The 20470-nt window shown below is 54.5% G+C and overlaps 1 protein-coding gene across 2 annotated transcripts in view; it reads right to left on the reverse strand.

Annotated features, from left to right (window-relative positions):
* Positions 1–20470, reverse strand: part of LOC140425744 (uncharacterized) — a 107253-nt gene that overhangs the window by 15212 nt on the left and 71571 nt on the right. Inside the window, exon 1 of one of the 2 annotated variants that reach the window (XM_072510198.1) lies at positions 6186–6828. The exons of the other annotated variant lie outside the window; for it this stretch is intronic. Within the exon in view, the coding sequence (XP_072366299.1) occupies positions 6186–6778 (593 nt within the window). The 5' untranslated portion in view covers positions 6779–6828. Of the gene's footprint in view, positions 1–6185; positions 6829–20470 lie in introns of those variants that run through there. 2 annotated transcript variants of the gene reach the window in all.

Consider the following 20470-nt stretch of genomic DNA (forward strand, 5'->3'; position numbering starts at 1 on the left):
TCAAGGACAATTAGGGCTAAGCGACAAATGCAGGCAGTTTTAGCAGCACAGAAAGAGGACATTCGTCCCAACATGTCTGCACTGGCTGTCAATGACTGAACAATTCACCGAGTACCATTACCCCACCTTCTCTCTGTAAGATTACACACTCATCTTTTTCAGATAACAATCCAATTCCCTTTTGAAAGCCTCAATAGAATATTCCTCCACCACACGCTCAGACAATGCATTCTGGATCCTAACCACCTGCTGCATGAAAAATGATTTTCCTCATGTCACCATTACTTCTTTTGCCAATTACCAAAATCTGTTTCCTCTCATTCTGGATCATTCCACAAGTGGGGACAATGTTTCCCCACCTGCGCTGTCCAAACACCTCATGATATTGAATACCTCCAGCAAATCTCTTCTCAATTAGTCACTTGTTAGCACAGAACTTGAGTATTGCTTAAAAAAGAGACATGCTGTCGATAATTTGGTATTCTTGCATTGGTCCTGCTGAGTGCAAGACCAAAAGCTTTGACAGCATATCTCCTCTCATCCAATTCTTTTCCAAGAAAAACAGTTCTAACCAAGAGCCGGTGCAGACTCAAAGGGCCGAATGGCCTCCTTCTGCACTGTAAATTCAATGAAAATCTATGATTAATCTAGGACAAAGGTTCGGCACAACATCGTGGGCTGAAGGGCCTGTTCTGTGCTGTATTTTCTATGTTCTATGTATGTTCTATGTTCTCCAATCCATCAACATAACTGAAGTTCCTCATCCATGGAACAATTCTCCTTAATCTTTTCTGAGCTCTCTTTAACACCTTCACATCACATCTTTCTTAAAGTGTGGCACCCAGAACTTATACTTCAATTGATGCTGCATCAGCGTTTCATACAGGTTTTCCATAACCACTTTGCTCTTATACTTTATTCCCCTATAAATAAAGCCTTGGGTACCTGATACTTTATTAATCACTGTCTTGAACATGTCCTGCCGCTTTCAATTACTTAGATACATAGACACCCAAGTCCCTCTGTTCCCCCTCTACAATTATCTAATCTTTGAAGGTAGCCCATTGTTCAGACACCATTTCTCCTTCCAACTTTTGTTTCCAATCCATCTGACTCACGATACCCTGTTGAGGTTGACTTTCTACCATTTAGGTACTCTAATTCTGGATCGTTCTTTGTCCTTTTCCAAAGCCAACCTAAACCATCTCGTTGTGACTGGCACCGATCCCGTTGCACCAGGTGAATAATGGGAGAAGCCAAATCAATATTTCATTTTGCAATTCACCCAGCCCACTCTCGATGGCGAGACTGGGATCTCACCGAAAAATGGCAAGAAGCGAATTCAGCCTAATTTTCGGCCATTCCAATCTCATTGGCGAGATTGAAGTCAAATGCAGCGCCTTCCCGGCAGTCACCCAACTCCCAGCAAGAAGTCACGTGGGCATCGTTTCGTACTCCTTTACAGAAACGGGAACGTGGCGAAATGGCTGTCGAGGGGAGTGAGGAGGTGATTAGCCATCTCCATTTATGAGCATGCAGCTCAAGGGCAGCAGAGCTGTAGCCCCAGTGCTCGGAGTAAGGTGAGTGGGTTGCTTCAGGGGTTTGAGATTGTTCGGGAGGGTGGGTGGGGGGGTGGTGCTGGACGGGGCCAGGTCAGGGGTCACCTCTGGGTCAGGAGGAAGGGGCGGGGCTTTGCATCTGTAAGGCCTTCAAGCCATCTTTAAATATTGTGGAGACCCATAACAGAGGCAAACCGCAGCTGCAGTCTGTCTGTCATCCAAACTCTCCCAGAACAGAGCCCTGCTGCGGCTTCATCCTGAAATTCAATATCACCCTCTTTGACTGTGATGTTCTCTCCACCAACGCATTGCTGCAGAGAACATCCTCTCCCTCCAGCAATGCATTGGTCTCTTTTGCCAATATTGCCAGGCCTCACCTTTTCTTTCCTTTGTTTCTTTCCTGAACACCTTGTATCCAGGAATTTTTAACACAAAGTCCTGCCCTTCTTTCAGCCAGATCTCTGTTACAGACACAGCATTGTATTTCCACATGGCAATCTATGCCTGTAACTCTCCAATCTTATTTTATTTTATTTTTTAAAAAATAATTTTTATTAAGGTTTTCACGGAATATCAATAACAAAATGAAAAAGGAACCCAACAGGGTTAAATACAAAACACAGTCAAAAAACAACCCTCCATATCCTCCTCCCCCCGTACGAAGATAATAAATTAACATCCCAACTTAACACAGAGCCAACATAGCAAATATATACACCCCCTCAGATCCCCCAGTGTAAATAAACATAAATAAAGTAAACCCCCCCCCGCCCCCCCCCCCCCCCCCGAGTTGCTGCTGCCATTGACCAATGTCTACCGTACTGCCAGGAAGTCTAAGAACGATTGCCACCGCCTGAAGAACCCTTGTACCGACCCTCTGGGTGTGGTTTGCTGGGCTCCCTGAGCACCTAACACACCTGTCCTCACCCCCAAAAAAACAGCTCATCCTTGTCCGGGTCATGTATACCCTGTGCAGCACCTTAAACTGTATGAGGCTGAGCCTCACGCACAAAGGTGAAGAGTTCACCATCCCTAGGGCATTTGCCCACGTCCCCTCATCGATCTCCTCTCCCAACTCCTCCTCCCACTTACCTTTCAACTCCACTACCGAGGCCTCCTCCTCCTCCTGCATCACCTGGTAAATTTCCGAGATCTTCCCCACTCCAACCCACCCCCACGAGAGCACCCTGTCCTGTACTGTGCGTGGCAGCAGCCGCGGGAATTCCACCACCTGCTGCCTGGCAAACGCCCTTACCTGTAAGTACCTGAAGGTGTTCCCCGGGGGGGGAGCCCATACTTCTCCTCCAACTCACCCAGGCTCGCGAACGTCCCGTCCACAAACAGGTCTCCCAACCTTCGTATCCCTGCCCTGTGCCACCCCGAAAACCCTCCATCTGTTCTCCCTGGGATGAACCAGTGGTTCCCCCCGTATTGGGGTCCACACCGAGGCCCCAACTTCCCCTGTGTGCCGCCTCCACTGCCCCCAGATTTTGAGGGCAGCTGCCACTACCGGGCGCGTGGTATACCTCCTTGGAGGGAGCGGCACCGGCGCCGTTGCCAGCGCCCCAGACTCGTACACACACAGGACACCGTCTCCAGCCTCCTCCATGCAGCCCAGTCCCACTCCATCACCCACTTGCGCACCATTGTCGCATTGGCGGCCCAGTAGTACCCGCAGAGGTTGGTGTAGCGCCAGCCCCCCCCCTATCTCTCCTCCACTCCAGGAACACCCTTCTCACCCTCGGAGTCCCTCGCGCCTACACAAACTCCATTATGCTCCTGTTGACCCACCTAAAAAAGGCCTTCAGGATAAACGCGGGGAGGCACCGGAACAGTACCCGAATTCCCTAAGGATCCTCATTACCTCTGGCATTCCTCCCACCGGGTCCGCCACAAATAGCACCAAGTCGTCCGCATAGAGCGACACCCTATGCTCCTCCCCACCCCGCACCAACCCCCTCCAGTTCCTCGACTCCCTCAGTGCCATAGCCAGGGGTTCAATCGTCAGTGCGAAGAGCAGGGGGGACAGGGGCACCCCTGCCTCGTCCCTCGGTGCACCGAAAGTACTCAGACCTCCTCCTGTTCGTGGCCACACTCGCCATCGGGACCTCATACAACAGCCTGACCCATCTGACAAACCCCTCCCCAAACCCAAACCTCTTCAGCACCTCCCACAGGTACCCCCACTCTACCCTATCGAAGGCTTTCTCAGCGTCCATCGCCACCACTATCTCCGCCTCCCCCTCCCTTGCCGGCATCATGATAATGTTCAGAAGCCTCCGCACATTCACGTTCAACTGCCTCCCCTTCACGAACCCCGTCTGGTCTTCGTGGATGACCTGCGGCACACAATCCTCAATCCTCGTGGCTAAGACCTTCGCCGGCACCTTGGCATCTACGTTTAGCAGCGATATTGGCCTGCAAAACCCACACTGCAGGGGATTCTTGTCCCGCTTCAGGATCAAGGGGATCAGTGCCCGGGACATCGTCGGGGGCAAAACCCCCCCTCCCTTGCCTCATTGAAGGTTCTAACTAGCAACGGGCCCAACAGGTCCATATATTTTTTGTAAAATTCGACCGGGAAACCATCCGGCCCTGGTGCCTTCCCCGCCTGCGTGCTCCCTATCCCTTTGGTCAGCTCCTCCAGCCCAATTGGGGCCCCCAATCCCGCCACCAGTCCCTCCTCCACCTCCAGAAACAATAATTGGTCCAGATAGCGGCCCATCCCTCCTTCCTCCAGTGGGGGCTCGGACCGATACAATTCCTCATAAAAGTCCCTGAAGACCCCATTGATGCCAACCCCACTCCGCACCACACTCCCTCCCCTGTCCTTAACTCCCCCGATCTCCCTAGCTGCGACCCGCTTCCGGAGCTGATGCGCCAGCATCCAACTTGCCTTTTCCCCATACTCAAAAATCGCCCCTTGGGCCTTCCTCCACTGCACCTCCGCCTTCCTGGTGGTCACCAGGTCGAATTCGGCCTGGAGCCTGCGCCTCTCCCTCAACAGTCCTTCCTCAGGCACCTCCGCATACCTCCTGTCTACCCTCACCATTTCCCTCACCAGCCTCTCCCTCTCCCTCTGCTCCCTCCTCTCCTTGTGGGCCCTAATGGAGATCAGCTCTCACCTAACCACCGCCTTCAGTGCCTCCCATACCATCCCCACTCGGACCTCCCCGTTGTCGTTGGCCTCCAGGTACCTCTCTATGCTTTCTCGGACCCGCTCACTCACCTCCTCGTCCGCCAACAGCCCCACCTCCAAGCGCCACAATGGGCGCTGGTCCCTCTCCTCCCCCAGTTCTAAGTCCATCCAATGCGGGGAGTGATCCGAAATGGCTATTGCCGAATACTCAGTATCCTCTACTCTCGCTATCAGCGCCCTGCTCAAAATAAAAAAGTCGATCTGGGAATAAGCCTGATGGACGTGTGAGGTGAATGAAAATTCCCTAGCCCCCGGCCTTGCAAATCTCCAAAGGTCCACCCCTCCCATCTGGTCCATAAACCCCCTCAGCACCTTAGCCGCCACCGGCGTCCTACCCATCCTAGACCTGGAGTGATCCAGTGCCGGATCCAACACCGTGTTAAAGTCTCCCCCCATTATCAGGCCCCCCACTTCCATATCTGGGATCCGACCCAACATGCGCCGCATAAAACCCACATCGTCCCAGTTCGGGGCGTACACATTGACCAGTACCACCTGCTCTCCCTGCAGCTTACCACTAACCATTACGTACCTACCGCCATTGTCTGCCACAATGCTCGACGCCTCGAACGACACCTTCTTTCCCACCAAGATCGCCACCCCTCGATTTTTGGCATCCAGCCCCGAATGAAACACCCGAGCTACCCACCCTTTCCTCAATCTTACCTGGTCTGCCACCTTCAGGTGTGTCTCCTGGAGCATGACCACATCCGCCTTCAGCCCCTTCAGGTGCGCGAACACGCGGGCCCGCTTAACCGGCCCATTCAGTCCCCTTACATTCCAGGTTATCAGCCGGATTAGGGGGCTACCCGCCCCCCTCCCCCGCCAACTAGCCATGACCCCTCCTCGGCCAGCCACGCGCCCGCACCTCATGCCCGGCCCGTTCCCCACGGCGGCAGACCCTGTCTCGACCCCCCCACTCGCTCCAGCTCCCCCTTGACCATAGCAGCAGCAACTCGATCCCTCCCCCGCGGGGCCCCATCACACTGCCGGCCACCACCCCTGTTCTATTTGCTTACCACCCTCCAAGAGCCCACCCGACCAACCCAACCAAAACAGTGCCCAACCCACCCTAACCACCCTCACCCAACCAGAAAGAAAAAAACAAGAGCAAAGGACTCCCCCCTCAAAAAGTAACATATCAACCGCCATCCCCAAACGCCCATCCCGACCCTCAATCTGTGTCCAACTTCTCGTCCTGAAAAAAGGTCCACGCCTCCTCTGGAGACTCAAAATAATGGTGCTGGTCCTTGTAGGTAACCCACAGTCGCGCCAGCTGAAACATGCCAAACTTCACCCCCTTCCTGTGCAGCACCGCCTTCGCTCGATTGTACCCAGCCCTCCTCTTCGTCACCTCCGCCCTCCAGTCCTGGTATATTCGAACCTCCGCGTTCTCCCACCTGCTGCTCCTCTCCTTCTTGGCCCACCTGAGCACACACTCCCGATCAGTGAAACGATGAAACCGCACCAGCACCGCCCGCGGAGGCTCGTTAGCCTTGGGCCTCCTCGCCAGCACTCTATGGGCCCCTTCCAGCTCCAGGGGCCCCTGGAAGGACACCGCTCCCATCAGCGAGTTCAACATGGTGACCACATAGGCCCCCACAGCCGTCCCCTCCAGCCCCTCTGGGAGGCCCAGAATCTGCAGATTCTTCCGCCTCGGCCGATTCTCCATCCCCTCGAACTGCTCCTGCCATTTCTTGTGGAGCGCCTCGTGCGACTCCACTTTTACCGCCAGGCCTAAGATCTCGTCCTCATTGTCGGAGATCTTTTGTCGGGCCTCGCAGATCGCCACCCTCTGGGCCGTCTGTGTCTCCAGCAGCTTATCGATAGAAGCCTTCATCGGCTCTAGGAGGTCCGCTTTAATCTCTCTGAAGCAGCGCTGGATACCCTCCTTTTGCTCCTGTGCCCACTGCATCCTCGCTGCCTGGTCCCCGCCCGCCACCATTTTGTTCTTCTTCCCTTGCACCTTCTTCGGGTCCACCACCACTTTTTTAGTCGCTCCGCTCCCGGTAAAAGTCATATACTGTCGGAGAACTATTGTACTCTCCTTCCCACAGCGGGAAATGTCGAAAAAATTCCGTTGGGGGCCCTGAAAAGAGCCCAAAAGTCCGTTTTTTGCGGGAGCTGCCTAACGTGCGACTTAGCTCTGCATAGCCGCAACTGGAAGTGACTCTCCAATCTTATTAATGACACTGCATTCACATGCAGCACAGAAATCCTGATTTAGATTTCATTTCCCCTTCCTTTATTCTGACCCCACCTATTAATTTACTATTGCTGATTCCAATGCTATTTATCTCTTCCAGTATTCTGTGCACCTTACTTTTTCTCTCTAATATTATCTGTTGCTTCCCAAACACCCACCAGGTTAGTTTGAACCCTCCCCATCAGGACTAGAAAATCACCCGGCAAGGAACTCCGTCCAAGCTGTATTCAGGCGAAACCCTTCGGGTCTGTACAGGTCGTATCGAGCTCCAGAGACAGCCCCAATGACTTTGAAAAATTGTGAGTCTAGCAAGTGTTCCAGCAAGCCTCCAGCACTGAAAGGCAGTCTATCCCATTTAAAGGGCAGCTGCAATAACTGAAAAGAACCTGCTGCCGACTGCTAGTACTACAATTAGCTGCAATTGGAAAAAATGTAAATGGTACACCAAGAAAGAGAGAGGGCTTCAAGTTCACGGATGAGACCCTGAAACTAAGACATGGTGGTCAGCAGACGGAGAGAGACCATATTCCCATGGGAGACCAGGAAGCCTTCAAGAAACACCCACCAAAGACAATGGGAACAAGTAGCAAAAGTGGTCAACGAAAGGAATCTTGTACAGAAGACCTGACAATAGTACTCGTATGTGTGATCATGATCAGTGAAGGCTGTAATGATATGTATATAGTCAGGTTAGTGAAGGGTTAATAATTACATCTCTGTGTAAATCAAACACTAGACGGCGCCACCACTTCTCTGTATTTAAGTCGATCATAGCGTAGTTAGTGACTATTTAGATTATTGAGTACTGTAAGACAGATTCAATATTACTTAATTATTATCTGTAGCTCAGTAGAGTGTGCGAACTTCATTTAATTAATAGTATTATAATAAATTAGTTTTGTTTCAATCTTTTGATTGGTATATTCCTTGTCAACAGCACATCAGATCATTCTGGAAGAAAGGACAAAGAATACAACATATTACCAAGAATGGCAATATAACAAAAGCATCTTCACATGGCATCTCTGACCCACTGTACCATCAACCTCATGCTGCTCAATGTTTCACACTCATAACAATCACGTGTCAGCAATCCCTAGCAAGCAAGACCAAGGCTTTCCATTCAAGTTCATGTTTTTTTTTTTAATTTAGAGTACCCAATCATTTTCTTTCCAATTAAGGGGAATTTAGCGTGACCAATCCACCCAAACTGCACATCTTTGGGTTGTGGGGGTGAAACCCAAGTAGACATGGGGGGAATGTGCAAACTCCACACGGTCAGTGACCCAGGGCCGGGATTCGAACCCGGGTCCTCAGCGCCGCATTCCCCATGCTAGCCACTGCGCCACATGCCACCCTCCATTCATAAGCTCCTCTCATACATCTCTCACTACTTCTAGCTTGCAAAATCCTATTGTCCTGGCATGAGTCAATCCACACCTCTTTAACCTGTGATTATCCCTCACTCCAGTCACACCATCTGGACCTGTAAAGACTTAATTACCTGCAAAGACTCACACTCAAAATGTCATCTTGCATCATTGGCTTAATGTGTTTCTGTAACCCACCTCTTCACTCACCTGATGAAGGAGTTACGCTCCGAAAGTTAGTGATTCCAAATAAACCTGTTGGAGTTTAACCTGGTGTTGTAAGACTTCTTATTGTGCCCACGCCAGTCCAATGTCAGAATCTCCACATCATCCAACTATTTGGCTATGGCAGGCAGACTGCCTAAGTACAATGAAACTGACGTGCCCCTTTGGTGAGAGGTCCCGGTGGGGGGTGTCCCTTTGGTAGGGGATCACTGATGGGGGGGTCTCCCTATTGCAGGGATCCTCGGGGGTCTCCCTATTGTAGGAGTCCCTGGGTGGTGTCTCCTATTGCTGGTATCCCATGAGGTCTCCCTATTGCAGGTGTTCCTGGGGTGGGTATCCAGATTACAGATTTCACTGGGGGGGGGGGGGGGGGGTGCTATAGCAGGTGTCCCAGGGAGGACCTTTTTATAACAAGGGTCCCTTGGGGGGGTCTACCTTTTACAGGCCTTCCTGGGTGGGGTGCGAGTTAGGTCACCCTCATACTTGGAGGAAGGGGGACGACACCAAGGCAATCTGGGGGTAGAGGGCTGATTTGCGGTCCATGGGGGAGTTCGCAAATGGTTTGTGGTGCGGCGGGGGGGGGGGGGGGGATCTTCGCTAACGGGCCGACTGCTGAAATGGTGGTCCAATAGCAGGCTTCCCTTGGGAAACCCTCATATTCCTCGCAATGCATAAATTTGCATGGAAAGGGATATTGAATTGTATCCCGCTTTGTGCTCCCAGGGGGACCATAAAATGGGTGCAATTCTTCAGTGGGAGAACATAGGGCGGGATTCTCCGTTTCTGAGACAAGGGGCGGGATTCTCCGTTGGCTGACATAGAAATCGCGAAACGCTATTGGGTAGAGAATAGGCTCCGACGCTAAAAGCGCGATAGGCGCTAGTTTGACGTCAAATTGTGATTCTCCGGCACCCCAAAAATGATGTAAATGCGACGCAGGCCACCTGCCGTTTAAACGCCATTGGCGTATCGTTAGCGGGCCTGATCCCATATTCTCCGAGGCCTCCGCGATTCTCCTCCTCCGATGGGCCGAGTTCCCGACAGCGCAATTCACTTGTGGTTTCAAAAATCGTGAAACTGTCATGGTGGCTGGGGTGGGGGAGCCCCTGCCAGGGCCGTTGTGTGGGGGGGGGGGGGAGGTGGGAACAGGACGTGCGGCCGAGGTGACCCCCCTCCCAAGGAACTGGGGCGGTGCCCAGGTTTGTGAAACTATTTACAATATTAGTAAGAAATTTTTTTTTTTTTTTTTGTTACAGTCCAACAACATTCTTGGTGTCACGCCGATGCCACGAGTCGAGCAGGCGGTCTGGTCTTCCTCGTCGATCGCCTCAGCCCCGGTGGTGGTGCAGGTGCTTGTTCAGGCGTTGTCGTCTCCGGGAGCGTTTCGGTGTTCGTTCCTGTTTCACTCCTGGGCGGGCACGGGAGGAGGACCGATCCTCCCGGGAAGGGGGCGGTCGCGGGGTGCGCCGGTGGTAGGGAGGGGATGATCGGTGTCGGGGGTGTGTGTGTGTTGCCGGCGGGCGCCAGGTCCCGCAGGGAGACCGTGTCCTGTCGGCCGTCGGGGTACGCCACGTAGGCGGACTGCAGGTTCGCGTGGAGAAGATGAACCCTCTCGACCAACGGGTCCGATTTGTGCGCCCGCACATGTTTCCGGAGCAAGATGGGCCCTGGGGCCGCCAGCCAGGTCGGCAGCGACGTTCCGGAGGAGGACTTCCTGGGGAAGACAAGGAGGCGCTCATGAGGCGTTTGGTTAGTGGTGGTACACAGCAGCGACCGGATGGAGTGGAGAGCATCCGGGAGTACCTCCTGCCACCGGGAAACTGGGAGATCCCTGGACCGTAGGGCCAGCAGGACGGTCTTCCAGACCGTGCCGTTCTCCCTCTCTACTTGTCCGTTCCCCCGGGGGTTGTAGCTGGTCGTCCTGCTCGAGGCTATGCCCTTGCTGAGCAGGAACTGGCGCAGCTTGTCACTCATGAAGGAGGACCCCCTGTCGCTATGGATATATGCGGGGCAACCGAACAGTGTGAATATGGTGCCAAGGGTCCTCCCGTGCCCGCCCAGGAGTGAAACAGGAACGAACACCGAAACGCTCCCGGAGACGACAACGCCTGAACAAGCACCTGCACCACCACCGGGGCTGAGGCGATCGACGAGGAAGACCAGACCGCCTGCTCGACTCGTGGCAAGGGTGCCAATGACTGTGGCCGCTGTCATGTCGGGGCAGGGGATGGCGAAGGGGAAACAAGAGTACTCGTCCACCACGTTCAGGAAGTATGCGTTGCGGTTGGTGGAGGGGAGGGGCCCTTTGAAATCCAGACTGAGGCGTTCAAAGGGGCGGGAAGCCTTGATCAGGTGGGCTCTATCCGGCCTGAAAAAGTGCGGTTTGCACTCCGCGCAGATGTGGCAGTTCCTGGTGACTGTACGGACCTCCTCCACAGAGTAGGGGAGGTTGCGGGACTTTATGAAATGGTAGAACCGAGTGACCCCCGGGTGGCAGAGGTCCTCGTGGAGGGCTTGGAGACGGTCTATTTGTGCTTTGGCACATGTGCCGTGGGATAGGGCATCGGACGGCTCGTTCAGCTTTCCGGGATGGTACAAGATCTCGTAGTTGAAGGTGGAGAGCTCGATCCTCCACCTTAAGATCTTGTCATTTTTAATTTTGCCCCGCTGTGCATTATCGAACATGAAGGCTACCGACCGTTGGTCGGTGAGGAGAGTGAATCTCCTGCTGGCCAGGTAATGCCTCCAATGTCGCACAGCTTCCACTATGGCTTGGGCTTCCTTTTCCACTGAGGAGTGGCGGATTTCTGAGGCGTGGAGGGTTCGGGAGAAAAAGGCCACGGGTCTGCCCGCTTGGTTAAGGGTGGCCGCCAGAGCTACGTCAGATGCGTCGCTCTCGACCTGGAAGGGGAGGGACTCGTCGATGGCGCGCATCGTGGCCTTTGTGATATCCGCTTTGATGCGGCTGAAGGCCTGGTGAGCCTCTGTCGACAGGGGGAAGGTAGTGGTCTGTATTAGCGGGCGGGCCTTGTCTGCATACTGGGGGACCCACTGGGCGTAATATGAAAAGAACCCCAGGCAACGTTTCAGGGCTTTGGAGCAATGGGGGAGGGGAAATTCCATAAGGGGGCGCATGCGTTCGGGGTCGGGGCCTATTATCCCATTGCGCACTACGTATCCCAGGATGGCCAATCGGTTTGTGCTAAAAACGCACTTTTCCTCGTTGCATGTGAGGTTCAAGGCGTTAGCGGTCTGGAGGAATTTTTGGAGGTTGGCGTCGTGGTCCTGCTGATCGTGGCCGCAGATGGTTACGTTGTCGAGATACGGGAACGTGGCCTGCAACCCGTGCTGGTCAACCATTCGGTCCATCTCCCGTTGGAAGATCGAGACCCCGTTCGTGACACCAAATGGGACCCTTAGGAAGTGGTATAGACGCCCGTCTGCCTCGAAGGCTGTGTCCTTGCGGTCACCTGGGCGGATGGGGAGCTGGTGGTAGGCGGACTTGAGGTCCACGGTGGAGAAAACCTTATACTGGGCAATCCGATTTACTATGTCGGATATGCGGGGGAGAGGGTACGCATCTAGCTGTGTGTACCTGTTGATGGTCTGGCTATAGTCTATGACCATCCTTTGCTTCTCCCCGGTCTTTACTACTACCACCTGGGCTCTCCAGGGACTATTGCTGGCCTGGATTATGCCTTCCTTCAGCAACCGCTGGACATCAGACCGAATAAATGTCCGGTCCTGGGCGCTGTACCGTCTGCTCCTAGTGGCAACGGGTTTGCAATCTGGGGTGAGGTTTGCAAACAAGGACGGCAGTTCAACCTTGAGAGTTGCGAGGCCGCAGATAGTGAGTGGGGGTATTGGGCCACCGAATTGAAATGTTAGGCTCTGCAGGTTACACTGGAAATCTAATCCCAGTAATGTGGGCGCGCAGAGTTGGGGAAGGACGTAGAGCCTGTAGTTTTTAAACTCCCTCCCTTGCACCGTTAGGTTCGCAATGCAGAAGAACCCTTTGATCTCTACGGAGTGGGATCCTGCAGCTAGGGAAATCTTTTGCGTACTTGGATGGATGGTCAGAAAACAGCGTCTTACCGTGTCTGGGTGAATGAAACTTTCGGTGCTCCCAGAGTCGATCAAGCATGATGTCTTGTGTCCGTTGATCAGCACCGTTGTTGTCGTCGTCTGGAGCGTCCGGGGCCGTGATTGATCCAGAGTCACCGAAGCCAGTCGTGATCGTAGTGTCGCGGCATCTTCTTCGGACCCCGTGGAGCCGTCGATGCTGGGGTCCTTTGTTGTCATCCAAGATGGCGGCGTCCATGAATCGCACGCGGCCGGGGGTGGACAAAATGGCCGCCCCCATGGATCGCACGTGGTCGGGGGTGGACAAAATGGCCGCCCCCATGAATCGCACGTGGCTGGGGGGGTCACAAGATGGCGGCGCCCATCTTCCCCTCGTGGTGCCCAGGACCCAAAATGGCGGCGCCCGCGGGTCGCACATGGGGCGCTGGGGGGGTTGGGGAGCGTTTGGGCTATGCTGGGCTCGTTCTTCTCCGGGGATTGCGGCGACCCCCCGGGACCGGCACACTGCCGCGTAATGGCCCTTCTTGCCGCAGCTTTTACAAATAGCTGCGCGGGCCGGGCAGCGCTGCCGGGGGTGTTTCGCTTGCCCGCAGAAATAGCAGCGGGCCCCCCCGGGATGGTCTGGCGCTTTAACCGCGCAAGCCTGTGAGGGGGGGGGGGGGGGGTTTGTCGCGAAGGGGCTGCCGCGCGGTCGGGGCCTTAGGCGCGGATGTTTTGCGAGGCCACATCTAGGGAAGCTGCAAGGGCCCGTGCCTCTGAGAGTCCTAACGACTCTCTTTCTAAAAGTCTTTGGCGGATTTGGGGAGAGTTCATACCTGCCACAAACGCATCGGGAATTAGCATGTCCGTGTGTTCGATCGCGTTCACCAGTGGGCAGCTGCAGCCCCGTCCCAAAATTAGCAGCACGGCGTAGAATTCTTCTAGCGATTCTCCGGGACTTTGCCGTCTCATTGCGAGTTGGTAGCGCGCGTAGACCTGGTTCACGGGGCGAACGTAGATGCTCTTCAGTAATGCGAGCGCCTTCGGGAAATCCTCTGCGTCTTCTATGAGAGGGTAAATTTCCGGGCTTACCCTCGAATGCAGGACCTGCATTTTCTGGTCTTTTGTGATCCGGCCGGGGGCCGTTCGGAGGTAGCCTTCAAAACATGCTTGCCAGTGTTTAAATACTGCTGCCGAGTTCGCTGCGTGGGGGCTGATCCGCAGGCATTCTGGGGCGATCCGGAGCTCCATAGTCCTTTAAGCTCGCTGAATAAATTGTAGCGCACAATGACTTATGAGAGAGACGAGTAGTGATGAAGTCGATGAGGCTTTATTAAGCGAGACTTGTCCCCAGCAGTTCAGCAACAGAATGAAACGGCGGGGAGAAGCTCGGGTTCTTATACTCCGCCTTCGGGGCGGAGCCAGGAGTCAACAGCCAACCAGGACCCGGGATCTGTCAGCCAATAGCATCACGGCTTCACAGTCCCACATGACCCCTAATACATACCACCCTGCAGACAATGGCGCTTGGAGTTCGACCAGCAATGGTGGCCACCGTGGTGATCACTGTAGTGATCACCATAGCTCTACGGGATGCCCTGCGGCCGTATGAGCGGGATTCCTTCGAAGGGGAGGGGGAAGCTTCAGAAGAGGAGCGGGCTGCAGAGGGGCAGGCGGTAGCCGCACAGGCTTATGGGCTGGCCGCCCAACAGACCGAGGAGGGGGAGGTGCCAAGGAGGCGCCGCATGAGGCCTCATGTGCACTGGCAATGTCTGACATTCGAGGACCTGCCGGACTGGGCATGCCGTCGAAGTTTCCGGCTGAACAGAGAGACAGTGTGACACATCTGTCATATCATGGCACACCTGGCACAGTGGGAGTATGAGTGAGTACGGTCACCCTCAATTTCTACGCCAGGGACACTGACACAACAACTCAAACCCACATCCCCTCACTTCCCACCCCACCAAATCCCCCACTTGCACACACCCTCCGTTATACATACCTGTAGTGCCAAGAGGTGGGGCCCTGGGTTGGCAGTAACAGTGGGTGTGGTCCATGGAATGGAGGTTGATGTCAACCCACACTGCGATGAGCTCTGGTGCTCCGCATCGTATGACAACGTCTGACTCATGCCCACTGTTGCACCATACACCTCAGTGATCCCAGCATGTGGGCTGGCCATTCCATCTCATCGCACCGAATCCCTGGGGTGAGAATGCTGGGGAAGGTATATTTCGGGGGGTGGGGGGAACACGGTCCAACCATATTGCCTGCACTAGTTACACCGACCCCCCCACCCCCCGCACCCACCCCTGGCTTGCCCAGACCAGCCCACTCTAAAGACCCATCAAACAGAGCACCAAGGCAGTTTGTAAAGGTGGTAACAAGTGTTTTGCACAAATATTTGAACAAATATTTACAGATCTGTGCCCTAGCCCCTATAGCTAAGCTGTGCCCTGTAATTGTGCCAAATTAACGTGTCTAACATTCTGGCCTTATGGGCCCTAACAATACGCCTAGGTGGTTCCCCAGACGGTACAGCTGGAATGGAGGTGGCATGCCGTGACTCCTGCCCTGCGACAAGCGTCCCAATTGGTGCACGTCTCCTGGGTTGACCTGGCCTGGATGTGCCCGACCGCAGCCCACCAGGTGCACCAGGGACTGGAGGAGCGGGGGGTGGTGGAGTCCGAGGTACTGCGGTGTTCCGGCACCTCCCCTGCGGGAGTCACCGGCACGGGCCCCATCACCTCATCCTCCTTCAGGGTGCCCGATGACCCCTGGGCTACTCCATGGGACGGGGGTGTGAGCGGAGCCATCCCCTGAGGCCTACCTGTCACCTAGCACTACCATTCCTGGAGACCCGCTCTGGTCTCGACCAGGGTCTGCACGCTGGCGGCCATGGAGCACAGGGAGTGGACCATCTCCGTCTGGGACTGCATCACATCGTGTGCTACCATCATGTGGGTCTGTGTCACATCAGCCAGTGACTGGGCCATCTGCCTTTGTATCTGCACTACGTTGGCCAGTGCCTGGGCAATGCCGCCGCAGTTCTCAGCATTGACCTGCTGTGACTGTGCCATGCTGAGGAGCGCCACAGCAATGTCCAGGTGGCTCTGGTGGATCAGCATGTCCAAGGCCTGGGGCATCCTGTGCAGGGCTGGCCATGGCTTAGAACATCGGTGGCATTACGACATGGCGCAAACATAGAAGGAGATGGCCCAGTCCCAGAGGGATATGGCGCAGTCCCAGCTGGAGATGGTCCACCCCATGGTGCTCCATGGCCACGAGCGTGCGGACCCTGTCGAGACCAGAGCGGGTCTTCAGGACTGGCACCGTCAGTTTGCGGAGCAGCCTCAATGGTTAGCTCCCTTAGCACTCCCATCCAATGAAGTAGCACAGGGACCATCGTGCAACCCAAGGGAGGAGGAGGTGATGGGGCCTGTGTAGGTGACTCCCGAAGGGAAGATACCGGAACACCGCAGAACCTCGGACTCCCCTCTCCTGCCCCTGGCGCATCTGATGGACAGCAGGTGGAACAGGTGGCACCTCGCTACCTGGGATGCCCAAGCAGCAGCCGGGCCCATCCAGGTCTGGTCGCCGCAGAAGAATCCTGCCAATGGGGACCCAGGTCAGAGGGTGGGAATCACAGCAGGCCGCCTCCACTCCTGCTCTATTGCCTGGGGATCCACCTATACGTAGCATTAGGGCTCGTAAAGCCAGAAAGTTAGACACCAGTTAAGTAGCCATGGGTGCAGAGTTATAGGGGCTCGGTTACATATCTGAATATATGTTGTCACATTAAACACATGTTACCACCATTGCAACCTGCCTCAGTGCTCTGACAGATGGGTGTGAGGGGTGGGCTAGACTGGACTGACCAGAGAGGGGGTGCGGGGACAGAATGGGTGGACATTATGGGAGGCCCATGCTCCCACTCTCCCCCCTGCCCACCCCCTCTCCCCAGCCGTCCCCACCACCATCATCACCCAGGGATCCGATGGGACCATGTGGTGGAATGGCCAGCTTGCATGTAGGGACCACCCAGGTGGACAGTGGAAAGTGCTACCGTGGGCAGGAGTCAGACAATGTCATACAACGCGAAGCACCAGAGCTCATCGCAGAGCGGGTTGTCAAGATCCTCCATCCCATGGACCAGACCCGTTGTTACTGCCAACCCGGGACCCACACCCCGTAATGTGTCAGGCATATATCTAGGAGGGCTTTGCAGGTAGGGGTTTGGCCGGAGGCTGGCTGGGAGGCTGGGAGGGTGTGGGGGGTTGAGGGGGTGTGAGGATGGGATGCGGTGTCCTGGCCAGTTTCCTCTCCTCCTCATTTGGTGAACCTGGACGCGATCAGAGAATCCCGTGCACGTTGGCCCTCGCACACACGTCGTGTGACCTCCTGTGCCTGCCTGGGTCGCATGTCCTGCCCATCCTCCCCCTCCCCTGCATCCTCCTTATTGGACGAGGCCTGGCGTTCCTCCACCTCCTCTAGCACATCATCCTTCTGCTGTGCCATGATGCGGGTGACCCTCTCAGCATCATACTGGATGGCCCCTTCAGAACGGTGCAGGCTCCTGCACCGTATCTTCAGGAGGCCAAAGCACCGCTCGATCACGGACCTAACCGTTGTATGGGCGTCATTGTAGCTGGTCTCCATGTCGGTCTGTGGCCTCCGGATCAGCCACGATCACAGCGGATAACCCCTGTCACCTGGAGCCAATCCCCCAGCCGGAGGGGGCATCTTGAACATGTCAGGAATCGTCAAAGAGTGCCAGGATGAAGGCGTCGTGCACACTGCCTAGGTATCAGACGCAGACATGTATGATGTGCAGCAGATGGCCACATATTAGCTGCACGTTCATCGAGTGAAACCCCTTTCAGTTTCTGTCGAGCGGCCTACCATCTGCAGGTCCTCGTAGGGGGTCATGCATCCCGTCGATCACCCCTTCGACCCGGGCCATCCCGTCGATGGTGGAAAAATCCGCTGCCTGCGCATCCTGGTAGTGGATATATTGAGCCACCTGGGAAGACAGGGCCTCTGTGATGGCATACATGCACCTGTGCACCGAGGTGTGTGAGATCCCGGACAGGTCCTCACTTGGCACCTGGAAGGGCCTGTGATTCATGGCGACCGTCACCATGATAGACACCGAGAGCGTGTGTCCTCCCCCATACCGCTGTGGTGCCAGTTGTGCCATGATCTGGCAGGTATGCCGCACTGTCTTTCTGCTCAGCCGGAGTTCCGACAATATGCCCGGTCTGGCAGGTCCTTGAATGACAGGCACGGCTGGTACACAAGAGGCCTCATGCAACGACTCCTTGGCACCTCCTCCTCCTCGGCCTGGACAGCTGCCACCTGTTCGTCTGCAGTATGTTCCGCTGCTGCACGCTCCGCTGCTGCAGCTTCCTCCTCCTTGAGCAGCTCCAGCTCGTACAGCCGCAAGGCATCCCCCAGGGCTGCGCGACTAGCAGGAAGGCCACGTTGCTGGTTGAATTCCAATATCCATTGTCTGCAGGGGGTGAAAGGCTGACAGGTTAACAATGTGCAAATCCCTGTTCCCAACCAGGTCCAATGGACTACGTGGTGGCACTGCGGGCTCTTCCCCCGCATGTCCCCCCCCCCCCATCCATCCCCCCGCACATCTGAGCACCCCAGGCACCGACCATGCCCGCACCATGAGATTCTAGAACTAGTCTAAAAATTAGGGTCAAACCATTCAGGAGAGATGTAAGGAGCACTTCGACACTCAAAGCGTGGTAGAGACTTGGAACTTTCTTCCACAAATGGCAATTAATGTTTGATCAGTTGTTAATTTTAAATCTGAGATAGATACAATATTGTTAAGCAATGGTAGTAAGGAACAGAGGCCAAAGGCAAGTACATGGAGTTAAGCCACAGATCAGCCATGATCTCAGTGAATTGCGAAGCAGTCTCAAGGGGTTGAATGGCCTACGCATGTTCCAATGTTCCTATTTCTCTTGGTACTTTAAATACTTTAAAATTAAAGGGGGAGATTGACCGATCGCGTCCTGCCTTAATCAGGGCAGGACCCATCGGGTAGGTCCTTGAAGAGGCCTCCGCTGGGACTCCCGACGGTCGCTACACCGCGCGAGATCTAACCAAATCTCGCGAGACATCGTAACCTGGGTCCTACCCACAATCGGCAGAGCCCACTCTCCCGTGGTTAATTGAGTTTAAAAGCCCACTTAGCCATGCTGACACCAGATGGCATGGCTAACCGGCATCTATCGGCCTGACCAAGGAGACTCCAACCGAGCACCAGTTGGTATTAGTCCCCACAAATGGGGACCAAGTGTACCGGACTTGGGGGGGGGGGGGGGTGGGGGGGGGGGTACACAGGTGATCGGAGGCCCGCAGGTGGTCTGCCTCTGGCCAGGCTGGCATCCTGGCCCTGCTGGTGCCATCCAGGCACCTTGGCACTGCCAGTCTGGCATCCTGGCAGTGCCACCTGGGTTTCAGCCACGGTGTCCAGGTGGCACTCCCAGGCTGGCAACTGGCAGCATGCCAGGTTGGCAGTGCCAAGGTGGCATTTAGCCCACACCAGGGATCGAAACCGGGGGTGCCCTGCCGGTATGTGGTGGAGTGCGGGGAGGTTTGGGGACCCCCAACAGGTGAGTAGGAGCAGTCCGGGGGTTGCTCGTTGGAATTCCTCAGTAATGCTAACTGCGGCCTGGGGGGGTGGGGGAGGTGGGGGCCTTCCCCGCTGGTACCTGAAATAGTGACAGAGTGCCATTAGGTAACAGGGTCGTTCCTGACAGAAGTGCCAGAAATGATCCTGCTAATTCCGCACAGAACGGATATTTTCTGGTTAGATCTCGCCCATAATTTCAATCTTTTCCCCAAGACATTGCTTTCATTCTGAAACGGTTAAATACTGCAATGGGTTAATTGCAATAAAAGCATTTTGTAAACATCAGAATAAATAAGCTCAAGAGCCTTATTTATTGAAACTTGTTTGGTGATGCCATCATCCAGGGCAGGTGCTTTGAGGGGGAAATTTGTATCTGGAGCACCAGAGTTAATTTTGCCCTCCATGGGTCTCCAACATCATTGCCTGATGTTTCTTTCAGATTGGACTGAATGCAGGTGAGGAGGAAATAAGAAATAATTTGGAAATTCTGGCATTGCCTGCGTCATGCAGGAAAGGAGCAATCTTAAAAGAGCAGATGAAATGGAAGGAAGGAAGAGAGAATGTGAAAGACTTGAAATGGGCCAAAAAAACAGAGCAGAACTGCTACAGGATTCATTCCAATGAATAACAATAGGTTTTCAAAACCAATTATCCCCATAAGAGTCTGTGGGGGGGGGGGGGGGGATTAGTACAGCCGTGTTGTCAGGCTGTAGGGGAAGGTGATGTGTTGGGTGCTCTGCTACACAGACGAACCAACACGGTTGCGAATGTTACAACTCAGTTTTATTACTAACATATATTTACAGTGGTAAACTGGTTACTGAGGTTTGATCATAACCCTTTAATCTGTGGACCTATTCCTAACACTATCTTGGAGTGGCACTCAGCACATGGTGGATGTCTGAGTGGCTTGCTGTGAGCTCTGTGGCCTGAGCTGTCTCCTGCTGGAATGAACGAGAAGTGTCGTGTTCCCTGTTTTGTAATATGTATGCTCTTGCCTGTGATTGGCTGTGGTGTTGTGTGTGTGTTGATTGGTCCGTTGATCTGTCCATCAGTATGTATGTCTGTTTGCACCATGATGTTTACCTGAATATCATGACATCCCCCCCTTTTTTACAAGAACATGTGCCTATGTGGTTATAAATAGAGATGTGTACTGAGTGCAGCTGAATGTGTGTGTGTGCAATATCT

This window comes from Scyliorhinus torazame, chromosome 6 (genome assembly GCF_047496885.1).
Source record: "Scyliorhinus torazame isolate Kashiwa2021f chromosome 6, sScyTor2.1, whole genome shotgun sequence".
NCBI lineage: Eukaryota > Metazoa > Chordata > Chondrichthyes > Carcharhiniformes > Scyliorhinidae > Scyliorhinus > Scyliorhinus torazame.